Source organism: Lodderomyces elongisporus, chromosome 1 (assembly GCF_030384665.1).
Source record: "Lodderomyces elongisporus chromosome 1, complete sequence".
Classification (NCBI taxonomy): Eukaryota; Fungi; Ascomycota; class Pichiomycetes; order Serinales; family Debaryomycetaceae; genus Lodderomyces; species Lodderomyces elongisporus.
The window spans coordinates 483,057-498,143 of NC_083673.1; the positions used below are offsets into that span (position 1 = coordinate 483,057).

General features: G+C 37.3%; 6 protein-coding genes across 6 annotated transcripts; 4 read left to right on the forward strand and 2 right to left on the reverse strand. All coding sequences in view use genetic code 12, as the record gives it.

The window, feature by feature from the left end:
• Positions 1 to 258: 258 nt before the first annotated feature.
• On the forward strand, positions 259 to 2,799 carry CDC27 (anaphase-promoting complex subunit cdc27; the record flags this gene model as incomplete). The annotated part of the gene is made up of 1 exon (XM_001527602.2): positions 259 to 2,799. One exon carries the CDS (start codon positions 259 to 261, stop codon positions 2,797 to 2,799), a length of 2,541 nt encoding a protein of 846 aa, XP_001527652.2.
• A 1,676-nt stretch (positions 2,800 to 4,475) lies between these two features.
• DAL5_1 (Allantoate permease) lies at positions 4,476 to 6,047 on the forward strand (the record flags this gene model as incomplete). Its single annotated transcript, XM_001527604.2, has 1 exon — positions 4,476 to 6,047. The coding sequence occupies one exon, from the start codon at positions 4,476 to 4,478 to the stop codon at positions 6,045 to 6,047; it is 1,572 nt and encodes a 523-aa protein (XP_001527654.2).
• A 288-nt stretch (positions 6,048 to 6,335) lies between these two features.
• On the reverse strand, positions 6,336 to 9,287 carry CWH43 (the record flags this gene model as incomplete). Its single annotated transcript, XM_001527605.2, has 1 exon — positions 6,336 to 9,287. One exon carries the CDS (start codon positions 9,285 to 9,287, stop codon positions 6,336 to 6,338), a length of 2,952 nt encoding a protein of 983 aa, XP_001527655.2.
• Positions 9,288 to 9,873: 586 nt separating this feature from the next.
• Positions 9,874 to 10,231, forward strand: PVL30_000166 (uncharacterized protein; the record flags this gene model as incomplete). The annotated part of the gene is made up of 2 exons (XM_061119147.1): positions 9,874 to 9,877; positions 9,939 to 10,231. 2 exons carry the CDS (start codon positions 9,874 to 9,876, stop codon positions 10,229 to 10,231), a joined length of 297 nt encoding a protein of 98 aa, XP_060975130.1.
• Positions 10,232 to 11,635: 1,404 nt separating this feature from the next.
• ATP3 (atp3 gamma subunit of the F1 sector of mitochondrial F1F0 ATP synthase) lies at positions 11,636 to 12,689 on the forward strand (the record flags this gene model as incomplete). Its single annotated transcript, XM_001527606.2, has 2 exons — positions 11,636 to 11,688; positions 11,864 to 12,689. 2 exons carry the CDS (start codon positions 11,636 to 11,638, stop codon positions 12,687 to 12,689), a joined length of 879 nt encoding a protein of 292 aa, XP_001527656.2.
• A 217-nt stretch (positions 12,690 to 12,906) lies between these two features.
• On the reverse strand, positions 12,907 to 14,490 carry FTH2 (putative iron permease membrane protein; the record flags this gene model as incomplete). The annotated part of the gene is made up of 1 exon (XM_001527607.2): positions 12,907 to 14,490. The coding sequence occupies one exon, from the start codon at positions 14,488 to 14,490 to the stop codon at positions 12,907 to 12,909; it is 1,584 nt and encodes a 527-aa protein (XP_001527657.2).
• Positions 14,491 to 15,087: the final 597 nt, after the last annotated feature.

Consider the following 15,087-nt stretch of genomic DNA (forward strand, 5'->3'; position numbering starts at 1 on the left):
TTCTTTTTTTTTTTTAGGTAAGTTCCAACTTTTGCTACCTTCGGTAGCCACACACTTCTTGATATCAAAAAAAGATGAAATAATAAGAAAACAAAAACAACACAAAAAAAAATAATAAAAAAACTATATTCATATACACAGATATTTGTATGTAAAAATAAGAGAGTAAACAATCATATACTCAAATTATTAATAACCAAACCCTCAACACTTCTTCAAAGAAAAGTCATTGTCATCTACTGAATACACCTTTACCCTATGCAGCCTTTGTCTGGTTATCACGACAACCAACCGGATGTGCTTTATTTACAGCAGTACCTTCGCTCCGTTATTCTACATTCTCTAGATACATTCAATTACAAGAATGCGGAGTTTGCCTGTGAGAGACTCCTTGCACTAGATCAACCACTGCAATCACCAGCATACTCCCAACATTTATCATCACAGCTGCTGCTGCTGCTGCAACAACACCAACAACAACAACAACGAGAACAACTACAACTGCAACAACGTTACAATTTAGAATCCGTTTATTTGTATTGTCTAACTTTATATCGTCAAAACAGAATCAAATCTTGTTATCGTAAGCTTGTTGATGCCAGCAACAAAAACATAGCAAATCATTTAAACCATTTAGGCTGTTCTTGGCTTTATGCTCGTTGTTGTCTACAGTTGAAGAAATACAAAGATGGAGTAGATCAGTTGATTCGTGTGCGTGGTCTATATGACAAAGAAAGAAGGTTTACCATTGAAGAGCGATTTGAATACGAGCACAGCTTTGGCAACAATAATGGTAGCAATGGCAGTGGTGTTAATTTCAATAACAGCGGAGGAAATATAAGCGGAAACATAAGCGTAAGCGGGAACGGAAACGGAAACGCAAACAGCAATAATAACAACGACAGCTTTTTAAAACGTCGAAGTTTGCTTAGCCCTGATGCATCTACGATCTATCATTTATTAGGTGACTTGTACGCTGCCACGGGAGATGTGAAGAATAGTGCCCTAAATTACACACAATGTCTACAGTTGAATCAATTTGATTTTGAAGCGTTTCAAAAGATCTGCAAGTTGGGAGTCGATGTCCGTGTGAAGAGCTTGTACAAGTTGCAAACCCATGTATCCGGCAGTAGTAGTTATGGTGGCTATGGTGGTCGTAGCGGTGGTGTTGGTGGTGGCGATGGAGCCGTTCTGCCGTCTCATCAGTCGTTTCATAATGATGTCTCTGCCAAAAATATGGCTACCCCATACAATTCCGCAGGCATGCAACAAGCGGTGAGCCCGCCTACAAGGACACCAAATATACATGTTGACGAGTTTAATTACTCAACGCCAAGAATTATTACTACGCTGGTACCAGATGCTCCGTTGAGGAAATCAAATCTAAACTCCGGATTACATCCAAACAACGATTTTGCAAATACAACGGGCAATAACACATTTGAATTCGCCAAACCCACCTTAACTACTTCATCCTCATCCTCTTCGTTCTTCCCTGATAATAAGAGGCGTGCTAGTCGTGCATACCTGAAAATTACGTCGCGTCTAATCTCACAACCACATACAAATACACATAACCATCACATTCACCACCCTACGGAAACTCCACACAAGAAGGGATTGAAAAGAAATAACTCCTTAGATGGTGCCAACATGTCAACTAGCTCTACTATTGCCGCTGCCTCTAATGTGGCTGGCACAGCAGCAGCTGCAGCGTCTGCATCGTCTGCATCTGCGGCTGCACCGTCATCGTCATCAGCAATAATGAATCCGGCATCATTACCATCAATCTCATACATCAAGGAGCTTGAAAAAGTTGAGGCATACTTATTAAACAAGTACCTGATCTTTGCCAAGAGCTTCAAATACTTTACAATTTATGACTGTTATAAAGCAATAAAGATTCTTGAGGAGTCAATTAGTGAAAGTGATAGAAATACACCATGGGTGTTGAGTAAGTTGGGGAGATTGCACTATGAAGTGGCTCAGTACAAACAATCAGAACAGTATTTTGAAAGATTACGAAAAATAGATCGAACACGTTTGGAGGATATGGAATATTACTCTACTCTATTGTGGCACTTGAAAAAGAAAATTGAACTTACTTTTCTTGCAAATGAACTCCATGATATTGATGCGCATAATGCTATAACTTGGTGCGTGATTGGGAATCTATTCTCTCTCAACCACGAAACCGAAGAAGCCATAAGATGTTTCAACAAAGCCATCAAATTGAACGACACATTTTCCTATGCATATACGCTCAAGGGACATGAGCTATTTTCAAGCGACTCGTATGAGACAGCTTTGGAGAATTTCCGATTAAGCCTTTTACACGATTCAAGACACTATAATGCACTCTATGGAATTGGTATGATCTATATGAACTTGGGCGACTACCCCAAGTCAGAATACTATTTCCGCAAAGCTATGGGAATCAATCCTATAAATCATGTGCTAGTCTGTTGTGTTGGAATGATTATGGAAAAATTGGGGAAAAAAGAGTTGGCACTCAAGCAATACGAACTAGGCTGTAAATTGCAACCAAATAATCCATTACCGTTGTACAAGAAGGCTACTGTACTTTATACCATGGAAAATTTCATACAAGCGAAGGAGTGTTTACAACAATTGGTGCGAACTGCACCAGACGAACCTACTGTGCATTTCCTACTTGGAGAAGTCTTGAATCGGATGAATGACCGTGTTGGTGCATTGAAGGAGTTTACTATTGCTGCAAACCTCGACCCCAAGGGCAATTACTTGGTCAAGGAAGCAATGGAGCAGCTGCTGGAGTGAATTAGGATCATATAGTGATTACAAATTAAATGATGTTGTGTAAATGATGTTTGCAAGTTAGAATATCTCAAAAGTAGAACCTTTTCTGTTTTTCTTTTTCTTTTACATCTTTTTATTTTATTATTTCATAATCTTTTCATTATTTTGTTTCTTGATAAGGAAAATGAACACAACATTTCAGCATAAGAAAAAAGGCAGTGCATGCAAATTGCTCAACACTGTTGCGTGTGTCTTTGTGTTATGTGAAATTCCGCACTCTCCAATCAAAAAAAAAAAATGACATTTTCCCAAAAGTTTATATCTTTCCGCCTATTCCCCATCCCTTGCCCCCTTTTATTTTTTATGTCGAGGTTTTGGAAAAATGAAAAGTGGAGGTGTGGAAAGTGGAAAGTGGAAAGTGGAGATAATAAGAGCAATACAAACTTGGGAGGGGAAGAGGGGGCAGAGAGTTAATGTACAATAATACTGGTAAGGAAAAAGGTTGTTTTTTTTTTTGAGTAAAACATTATTCGATATCTTCTTGATTATTTCACAACTCCTCAGTTAACCGCTAAAGATCATTTCCAAAAGCATATAGAAGTTTGAATTCACTGATAAATCTATTCTTTTTTTTTTCAAATTTCTTTTTTGCCATTTCTCGATTCTCAAATTATTTTGTTCTTATCATGTTTATCTATCTGATTTGAATGGAAACGTATTTTTTGTATGTAAAAATTTAATTGTAAACGATACGATAACGTGATTCGTAGCCGATACTGCACAGCATTAGTATGCAAATCTTTAGCCCGAAAACCTTAAAACTATTTAAAAGATAAGCTGACTGTTTGGAATTCCAGTCTTGGTTTGACACATTATATATGTATACTTGAAGTGTTTCAAGGTAAAGTCGATTATTCTTACTGATTCTAATAGTTTGTTTGTTTGTTTTTTTCATTTAGATAAGAGTTTCTTCTACAATAGAAAGATAATGCATTGCGCACTGGTTTACCCGATGTAGATATTCAACAAAGAGGAATTGAGAAAGCGGAATTCTTTTTCTTTTTTTTTTTTTTTTTTTTTTGCTTTGGTATTCTTTTTTGCTGTTCCTGCAGAACACATCCTTTTTAGAAAGTGTCTAAATTGATGGAAAATGGTAAGTGTGGTTTGTGAATCAAGATAATGATAATGTAGAATATGTTTTGAATTATTGCGATAGCGGCGAATGAGGAGAACTACAAACGACAAAAATGGAAGAATTTGGCTGGAGAAAAGCGGAGGTGGGGGTGACATAATAGCAAGATGGAAGAGATTTAGGAGGAAAAATAAACCGGTCCAGGTAAGAAACAATAGCGATAAAGAATCTAATCAATATTGATTACCAGACTCTATTGTTTCTTATTGATACATTTATACTGATAAAGATCTAATCACCTGCCTTTGCGAAGAATAAAAAAAAAAAAAATAGAAAACAAGAATAGAATCTAACATAGGAGATATGAACGTTCAGTTATGTTGCATGGCCCGTTAGATAATGATTGAAAAGGTACTCCTTTACTCCTTTATATATGTATATCTATATATATATATATATATATAAGCATGGGTCTTGACCATAGTTTGAAGTTGTTGGTTTGTTTTTTTGTTTGTTCTTGGTTTTCATACACAATTCAGTAACATTAAGCAAAGCTTGACTCACAATGTCAGAGAAATTTACAGATACCAAAACTATCGAACCAATCGTATCCTTCACCAAGGATGATTTAGAGTCGAAAAACCTACATGTCTTGGGGACAATTCAGTCGCCAAGTGGGAAAGAAGTTGCGATCACCAACAATGTGGATCAGGCTATGAAATTTGTTGTTGAGCATCAAGACGATCTAGTTGAAATATCCGAGGCTGAAGATCGGAAATTGTTGAGAAAGATTGATATGTTTATGTTGCCCATCATGTGTTTACTTTATTGCTTCCAATTTATGGATAAGTTGAGTACAAGTTACAGTTCCATTTTGGGGTTGAGAACTAGTTTGAATATGACTGGTGACATGTATAGCTGGACTTCAACATGTTTTTATTTGGGCTATTTGGTGTTTGAATTCCCAGCTTCGTTTTTGCTTCAACGTTTCCCGGTTGCCAAAACAGTTGCCGTTTTCATCATGTTATGGGGCATGATTCTTGCATTATGCTCTGTACCGGAATATCCGGGGTTCATCGCCTTGAGAACTATTTTGGGTATGATGGAATCTTCAGTGACACCTGCTTTTGCAATTATTACTTCACAATGGTACAAGAAAGACGAACAATTTTTGAGAACCTCGTGGTGGTTTGCCTCAAATGGTATAGGTACTATCGTTGGACTGGCCATCGCTTATGGTTTGTATGAAAACCAAGGATCGTATACATTACCCGCTTGGAAATTGGTGTTTGTTGTTACGGGAGTTATCACAGTATTTATGGGTATCTTGATAATGATTCACATTCCAGACACACCAACGGGTGCATGGTTTCTTAATGATCGTGAAAAGTTAATGGTTGTAGAAAGAATAAGATCTAATCAACAAGGTTTTGGTAATCGTCTGTTCAAAAAGCATCAGTTTCTTGAGGCACTCAAAGATATCAGGACTTGGCTTTTCTTTTTATTTGCATTATCTTCAGATATTCCAAACGGAGGTATTACAAGTTTTGGCGCCATTTTGCTTAATGAAGATTTTGGATACTCAACATCAAAGTCGTTGCTTATGAATATGCCACAGGGAATGGTGGAAATAGTTGGGTGTGTCTTGTTTGCCTACTTGACCAAATTCGTCAAATCCAGAATGTTGATGGCCATTGCAATCACGGCCGTCACTGTTATGGCCGAGTGTTTGTTGGCATTTGCTCCAACAAAAACTGGAAGGTTAACCGGTCTCTACTTATATGCACTTGGTCCCGTTGGCTTTATCTGTTTAATTTCACAAGTCTCATCCTCGGTGGCTGGCCACACAAAGAAAGTCACTGTGAATTCTATAATGTTGATAGGTTACTGTGTGGGTAACCTTATTGGCCCACAAACTTTTATTGCAAATCAAGCACCAGGATACCAGGGAGCCAAAGTTGCCATTGTTGTTTGCGGTATTGTATCATTGTGCTGTTTGATTGGCATTTATGTTTCTTATTACTTGGATAACAAAAAGAGAGATGCCTTACCGCCAGTTGATATGAGCCATATCGAAAATTACGAGTTTGCCGACTTAACAGATAAGGAGAATCCAAACTTTAGATATGCTCTATAGATAACTTTTATATATTCTTCTAAGTATAATTTTGAATACCGATTGAAAAGTGTGCAAACACTTTTAATTCTTTTTATAGTTTACTCATTTTTGGGCTTGTTCTATTTTTTTAGCATTATACTCTGCATTCTACTTTGTACTCAAATTTGTTATTTATTATCTTCTTTACTTTTCTTTCTCACCGTTTGTATACTTATTTGTTCTTTCTTTTCTTTCTTTCATTTCTTCTTCTTCTTTTTCCTTCTGTTCCTCTTTCTTGTTTGTTTAAATTTTCTATTTACTTTCCCTTCAGGTTCTGAAATATTTAGGCTTGTCAAAGACATGGTATCGGTGCCCTCTAACTCCATCACCGTAAAACATTTGCGGCATTCTTAAACTTTCCTCGACCTCGTCCTCTTCAACAAAATTATTTCCGTAGATGAAATCATAGTCAAAATCTTGCTTCTCTTCATTTGTAAGAAGTTTGAACTTGGCAATTTGCAATTCAGTATCTGTAATTGTAGATCTTGAAATTCTTGCGTATGCAACTTTCTTCAAATCTCTAAACATGATATATTCGCACCATCTATCCCAATCGGTGGAGTCTATATCATGCATTCTAGATTTTTGGGACGCATAAGTGTTGTAATTGCCAACCAATGGATCGGTCACTAAGTAACTGAGCAAAACCAATGGCTTTTCTGAATTGGCCATTATCTCCTCAACCCCTAAACTCTGCAACCTTCGATCTTCAACATCTTCTTCTTGTCCCGAATGGAAAACAACAACATCCACTTCTTCTCCGTAAATATCCAATGTAGCATGGATTGCTGGAGCGAGTTCACCCACAGGAGAAGGAAGAAGATGATGACTAGATCGAAGAATAGGAAATTTGGACAAAAGTGCTGCTCCCCAGGTATGTTTATTTGGTCCTGGACCATAATCCACATACATTCCAAGATCCTCAGCAATTTTTTGTGTAAAGTCTCTATTACCACCAATAAGTCTTTGAGTATCTGTTTCCAATAGTCCAATGATGTCAACTTCGGCATCACGAATAAGATCTCTCATCCTTGTTTCAGATGACCACATATCATTGTCCAACCCGAAATGGACGCACCAAATACCAGCAGTAAAAGACTCCGAGTTTGCATTGTATGGACGGTTGAGACCCGTTGGCACTCTCTTGATACCAGCAGTAACTGCAATAATTAAAATAATAACAATAAGTTTTGTTATTTGTTTGATGGTTTTAGCTCCACAAAAGTCGATTTTAGTTAACCTCTCCATTCTTAACCTGTAATTAGAAACACCCAAGTATGTTAAAAAAAGTGAGCTTCCCAAGATCAAATCGGTACGTTCTCTAAGTAATGGACCATAAGGAACAAATGCATACGCCACAATCCAGATACTTGCAAGGGAAAGAAATATATTAGTTAAAAACCCCATAAAGAAAACCCCTGATGGGTTATACCCACTTATTGATTGCAAAATAACCGGTGCTAAAGTTGCCAAATAAAAGACATAGAGCAAAGCGCCAATATAGCCCGTCCAGCCTTTAAACAAATAAGTCGCCGTGGCACTACCAGCTCCAATAATCAAATTATAGCTCCAACTAGTAAAGATATTTGGGTGCGCTCTAGTTGCAATTAATATTGCCAATGCAAAAACTGCAATGTGAGGAAGAGCACCCGTTATTGGAGTTGGGCCTCTAACTGGGAAACCCTCCCACGTCCAAAGAGCCAATGTGCCCGAATCGGACAAGAATGCTTGGAGTGAAAAAAAGTACCCACCCAAACCCAACGCACCTAGTACAACGGATCCTCCTTCATTGTGCACAACTACTGGCGGCTTGATTACTGGAGTGTATAATGACGCAAGCAAACCAACAAAAATTCCCAGATTGTTCCATCCACCATTCTCGTTGTGCATTATTGGCCAAAGCGGATTGTTGGAATAGTTGAGAAATTTCAACACCGAGGTTGCTAATAAACCTAAAGTGAGTGTAGAGATGTACGAATGCAATTTCTTTGGATGCGAGCTTAATGACCAAAACTCATTGACAAAAGATATCACTGCAAAAACTGTGCCTGCAGTTATGGTAAGTAATCTCTTTTCCGGATCTTCAACTTTGAAAGCACCGATTCCTAGGATAACTGTTAATGATCTAGTGAGATATGGCGCAGCTGCAAAGTATCGTTTCAAACTTGTAGGTAAAAGGACAAGAGGTGCCAAAAATAAAGAAACAATGACAGCCTCATAGCCCGTTAAGCCCAAGTCCCATAATGGAAAATACCAAACACTGACAAATAATGAAGTGATAACTGTCCAAAACATGTAGGAGTTGACCAAGTTGACTGCAGCTTCGATATCCGTAAACTCAACAGAGCTTGGAACAGTCTTTTGACCAATTTTATTTTCCGCTTCTTTTGTCTCTTCTATCTTGTCTGCTTTTTTGGAAAAAATTTGATCGGACTTTTTTTTTTTTTGCTGGCTCATGGTGAATTTGACCCCGCTTCCCAGGATGTAAATGTTGATTGTTTGAAAGTCAATATATGACCAACTATCGAAAAGAATATCCAAAGCAATTAATCCCCACTCAAAGTATGCATATATGGAATATGCTCCTGCACGCACGTGCACTTTGTGTTGAATGAACCAGTAAATCAAAGGAACAATGGTGCTAAAGAATCCGACAGCCGAGTAAAATCTCGCTTTGCGCTGAAACGAGTGTCTCGGCGATAATAATGTAGTGCAGACCGTCCATGGAATGGTTAATACCATATAACTTATCATGAACACATCATGAGCATCATGGTCATCTGTAGATGTAATGTACATCCATCCACCAGCGGTGAATGTTCGTAAGAGCCCTGCAATTAACCCGATATATGGTAAATAAGAGCTTTGTTTGTAAAGTGTGATGAAATTCAATGCTAACAAGGCAAAACGTGGACCCGCAGTTAAAGCAATAATGATTTGAAAAACGTTTCTTTCAGGGTACCGATCACCAATGGTTGCTGATACACTAGGCATCGATTCGTCAGGGTACCCAAAAGATGCATTCTCGACAATCTTGTGATAATGGAGATACACTCCAACTACCAATGCGGCAAGAAATGACAGGCTAGCAAGAAAAGTGTGGGCAAATGAAATCCATTTTGCGTTAAGTGCAAGTGTTGGTGAATTGGATAGTGATGCCGATACATCAACAGTATTTTCGGCTTCCTCGATCTCCTCGATCTCGTTTCTATCTGACATGATCCCAAAAAAGAAAAAAATTTGAGAAAGTAATTGATATAATTTCCTCAGATTGTTAGCTCCAGGCGTCTCAAACAAAAGGTACAATACTGGCCAGAATTGAGATGTCGATGTAGTGAAGCCAGTCGAAGTTTCTGATTTTTTTTCTTCTTCTTCTTTTTCTTCTACCGTTCCTTTTTTCCTAGTTTTTTTTCTTCTCTTTTTTCCTATTCTATTTCTTTTTCGTTTCAATTCCAGATCAACTGCCTTGAATTCTAATTTTAATGGACCCTCTCTAATGTTCTCCTCTTACATACTAGTCTCAACTGTTTTCTTGTAAGGCCCTAACTTCTTGTCTACCACTATCTGCCCCGCTAAAAAAAACATAGGTCGTGTGCGAGTGTCAAATTCCATCCAGTCAAAATTTACTTTTTCCAGATTACCAAAAAAAAAAAATGTCAAACTCACGAAGAACACAGGAGCGTGGTGCAAAGAGAGTTTTACAAATCTAGATATTCAGAACAACAACATTATTGATATTTATATATATATATAAAATAATTAGAAAATAAAAATTAACCAAAAATTAATCAAAAATTAACAAGCAATGGGTATGTCGAGTCATTTTTAAGAGCCAGATTTCCATATGAACTTCCACTAACCAGTGTACAGGACAATTAGATAACTACGAAAAACATCAAAGACCAGAATTAGTTTCGTTCGATGATATCAGCTATAATAACCTAGCGGAGGTAGAAGCTGCCAGAAAGTCTATGCTTAGAGAACAGTGGATCAGAACATACGAGTTGAGGGTGACACATGAAGCTGTAAGGAAATGTAAACAGTATCATCAAGACGACGCTGCAAGGAATTGCAAACTGTTAATTTTGAAATACCTAAAGATGTTGGAGACATATCCTATGCAAGGATACCAGGGATACCAAAAGAATGATCCCTCAAAGTAAAATCAGCGATCCATATTCGTTGTTTCTTGTTTTGAAAACAAGAAAATACATATTTTAGGAGGAAAGGGTTTTTGAGTGATAATATATCTTTGTTCATTGCTTGTTGAGACATTATCTCGAGGGTGTATGTGTGTATTTGTGTGTGTGTGTGTGTCTTCCTTTTTTTTCCATAGCTTGCTAGATCCTTTACGACTTCAGGTGACAAAAGAGTAAACTTGTTACCAAGAGCAAATAAATTTCATAGACTTCAACAAAAGAAAAGCATATAACATAACTTTAACTTGTTCAAAAGAGTAATTCAATTTTATTTATGTATGAAGAAAAAAAATAAAGAAACAAGTAGAATTTGGATTATATCTATAATGGTTCAGTCAATGTGCACAATGCAATAGGCAGAGTAGGAAGCGCAAAGCTGGCTAACGTATCTCTGGTATATGTCCTTTCAATTGGTTGGTTCGTCATCTTTTTACCTACTTTACTTTTTTCACAAAATACGAATGAATCATTAAATGTACTAGTACTATATTAGGGAATTCTCGTGGATACTTTGATGCATCCAGTTTCTATTTACAGTTTGTTTGTTTGTTTGTTTGTTTGTTTTTTTCTTTGTTGTTTCTCTCGATTTATTTGTGATTTATGTCTTTTGCAGCCAGTGACACTGTTTAATCTTATGGTTCACCTCTACTATTCTTTCCCTTACTGCTGATCGTAATTTTATGTTTCTTACTTCTACACAAAGTTTTCGGAAATAAATGGTATGTATGGCTTTAACGAGCTTTAAGAGATGACTATATTGAAGAAGAATAATGCATTGACTATGAAGACATTAGTTGAAAAACAACAAGGCTATAATTATAGAGAGTAGGTTTCTCTCTCTCTTTCTCTCTCTCCCTCTCTATTTTTTTTTTCTTCTCCTTTATTTCATTTTTTATTTACCATCATCTTCTAGAATATACAAAAGTGAGCTGTGAACAATTAGGAGCATTTACTTCTACCTGAAGCCTTTCCGAAATCAACTACTATATGTGAATCTGTATTCAAAGCAATTGGTTCTCTTCAAATCACTAGTGGCTAATCATTTGACCATGTTCCTCTTTCTCTTTGTATTTCCTCTTCTCCTTATTCTTTTCCCTCTACCTTTTCTTTTTTTCTAAGTTTGTTTTTTTTTTTTTTTCAGAAATAGTTTGGTTCTGTCGCACCCAATGAAAATTGAAACCGAGACTCTACGCACTCATAATCGAAGAACAAGAAGTAGTGCACTATTGCACAACGAAAACCAACAGCCAAAACTACCAACTACCAGCTAACATTGAAAAAATTAACCATAGTAGGAGACTGATTTGACCAATATTGCAGGCTTTTACAACTTCCACTGAACAGTATTAAACTCCTAGCAACCCAACAATGTTCCGCCACTTAGCTGTCAAACAAGCACACCAATCTGTCAATGCTGTCAGGTATGTTTTTAATTTTATTTTTATTTTTTTAATGAATGGAGTTGTCGACAATAACGATGACTGGGGAGATATTTACATGGACAAATGCCAAGTTAAAGTAAAAACAAAAACAAAAACAAAAGCAAAAGCAAAAGCAATTGTAAAGTTCGACTTTAATACTAACATAGTATACTAGATCTTATGCTACATTGAGAGAAATTGAGGATCGTCTCAAGAGTATCAAGAACATTGAGAAGATCACCAACACCATGAAGATTGTTGCTTCCACTAGATTGAACAAGGCACAACGTGCTATGCAGGCATCAAGAGTCTTTAACGAAACTGATAAGGAGTTTAAAGAAATTGCTGAACCATCAGTTGCAACTGAAGAAGACCAACCAGCAAAGACTTTATTGATTGTTGTTTCATCAGACAAGGGTCTTTGTGGCTCCATCCACTCAACTTTGGCCAAATACACAAGAAAAAGAGTTAACGAATTGAACGGTAACGCTTCAATTGTTACTTTGGGAGACAAGTTGAAGCAACAACTCTTGCGTACCCACTCACAACAACTTAAATTGGCCTTCTCTGGTACTCTTAAACAAGAGCCAACTTTTGTCGATGCAGCATTGGTTGCTGACGAAATCAGCAAGTTGGGAGAGTTTGACAAGACTGAGATTATCTACAACCGTTTTGTTTCAAATGTGTCCTTTGAAGCATCCGAATTCTCTGTTTTCAACAATGAAGCTATCACCAAGGCCCCAGGTTTGTCCAAATACGAGCTTGAGTCAGAAGATGCAACCAATGCAATCTCCGAATTTGGTTTCGCTAACGATTTGTTGAGTGCTATGGCTGAAGGTTACGCCTCAGAAATCTCAGCAAGAAGAAACGCTATGGATAACGCTTCTAAGAATGCTGGTGACATGATCAACAACTACTCCATTTTGTATAACAGAACTCGTCAAGCCGTCATTACCAATGAGTTGGTTGATATCATTACCGGTGCAAGTTCATTAGAGTAAGTAGAACTAGTATAATAGTTTGTAGTAATTGAACAATACAGTTGAAACAAAAAAAAATTAAGAAAGAAAAATTTAATCAAAACGCAAACATAATAATGGTTGGAAAATACATATTCACTTTTATTTTTATCTAAATGCTATATAAAACGGGATCATGCATATGCTAAAATTTGCTATATAAAAAAAAAGAAAACTTTATGAAGGTTAAATCGCCATGTTAGTTTCCCAATAACTCTTGGGCTTCTGCTCCTGTTTCTGCTCCTGCTCCTGCTCCTGTTTCCCCAATCAGCTGTTGTTGCTGTGGCTCGACATTCCCGGTCTCCAAGTTTCTTAAACTTTGACTATTTCTCAATTCGTAAAGTCTTATTTTTTTCCGGATTCTTTTGAGTTGCCATTTAATTGGCACCAAAGGCAAAGTCCCATGTCTCTCTTCGTACAACTTTATTCTCAACCAGACAATAACCAAAAGCCAATAGGTAAAATATGTTATAACGCTTCCGTATGTTGCAGAATTTGTCCAACCAAATATGGCATTAAACACCATCCACCATCCGTCTTTCAATCCGTTGCAACAATTGACATGCCAAACACTCTTGGCAATATCGTACGAGCCAGGACCGCTTCCGGTTTCATTGACATCAAGACCACCACAATTTCTCACAAACTGTTCCAACTCCAAGAACCAAACACCACGGCTCATAAGGCCGGCACTAACAATGTAAAGGAAACATGTTGAACAGATGAGGAAATATTGTAACGAGAGTTTGTTGCCTCCTTGATATAATAAATATCCAATGAGTGAGCCAAATGCAATACCACAGGCAATGGAAAGTGGGATCGAGGTTAGCGGTTGCGACATACCAATGCCGCCAATAAACACCACTGCTTCCAAACCTTCTCTCAAGGTGGTGATCAATGGTAAAATAGCTAAAAAGTATCTCTTATTGAAGCCCAGTTTGTTTTGCCCCTTCTGTTTCCTACCTCTACGAGATACCAATGGCGATTTCGAGGGTCTTGGTGTGCTACTTGTCAATGGAACACTTTCAGATTCAGAGCTAGATCTTGTGCCACCATAGTTATATATCTCTTCTTCGGCACTAAGAACCTCATTGTTGATGTCATTGGCAATGTCATTATTATTGATGTCACCATCAACATTGCCCTCCATTGCATTTTTATTGCTGGCATTAGTGTCATTATTGTCATCACCAATTTTCGCAATTTCTTCTTCTCCTTGCTCGTCCAACTCATTTTCGTAGTCATCATTATCGTTATATGCGTCACCCAACTTGATCCACCATTTCAATTTCATCACTTTATTTATCCTTAACAACCCAATACCCATAACGGTGATGATTAAACTGGACAAGAGAGAGAATACGCCCTCCCATACTCTTTCCGTGTAGGACCAGTAATCTTTGCCGATGATGTAAAATGCAAGTATAAAGATGAGGCCAATAATAAAACAAATGACAAGACCCAAGATGGCGCCTACCCAGACTTGTAATTTCAACTTTCTCTGAACTTGCAAGAGGTGCGTGGATCCACCTTTGTGCAGTGAGGTGCTACTGCTCACACGGCTCAGCGATGGTCCTGCAACTTCGGTTTGTTCATCTTGTTCTTGTTGTTGTTGTTGTTGTTGTTGCTGCTGCTGCTGCTGCTTCTTTTTTGGGTCATCTGTCTTGTGTGATCTTTGGTTGATAAATGATAGTAGAACAGAGATGATGATAGCAGTCTCCAAAGTCTCTCGTAGGATGATAAAGAAGATTTGGATGGAGAAGTAATCTTCAAACTCAATCATGACTTTTTTTGTAGATGCTATATCACAATATCGGTGCCGATACTGGTATTAGAATTGATGATTGTGGAATTATCACTAGTTTTCAAATGACTCGTATGCCCTCTCTCAAACTCAAGAAACAAATGAAAAAAAAATTTGTTAAAGAAAAAAAAAAGGAAACAGAAAAGAAAAGAAAAGAAAGGGAAAGAAAACGAGGTGGGAGTTAAAAGAAGATGTAGGTAAACTCAAATGTGGAAGAAGAAAGACGAAAGGAAAAAGTTGGCGTAGTGAGGTCAAAGAAGGTTATATGATATGGAGATATGAGTTGATTTATTTTAAAGCGCCAGTTGGAAAATAATAATGGTTGTACCTTGATGCAAAAAGCAAAATGAAAAATAAAAAAAGAAAAGAAAAAAAATTATAATAAATACAACATCTACAACTTCTGAATAGATTAACAAAATTAGGTTGAAAGAAAGCAAGGAGTGGGGGGGAGGGGGGAGGGGGGAGAGAAAGAACTCGATGAAAACAAAACGAGGTGTTAGAGTTTTGTTTTTGGTGCTAATACTAATCTACTACTCTGGAGTTTACTTTTCATGTTGAAACACTATGAAGATA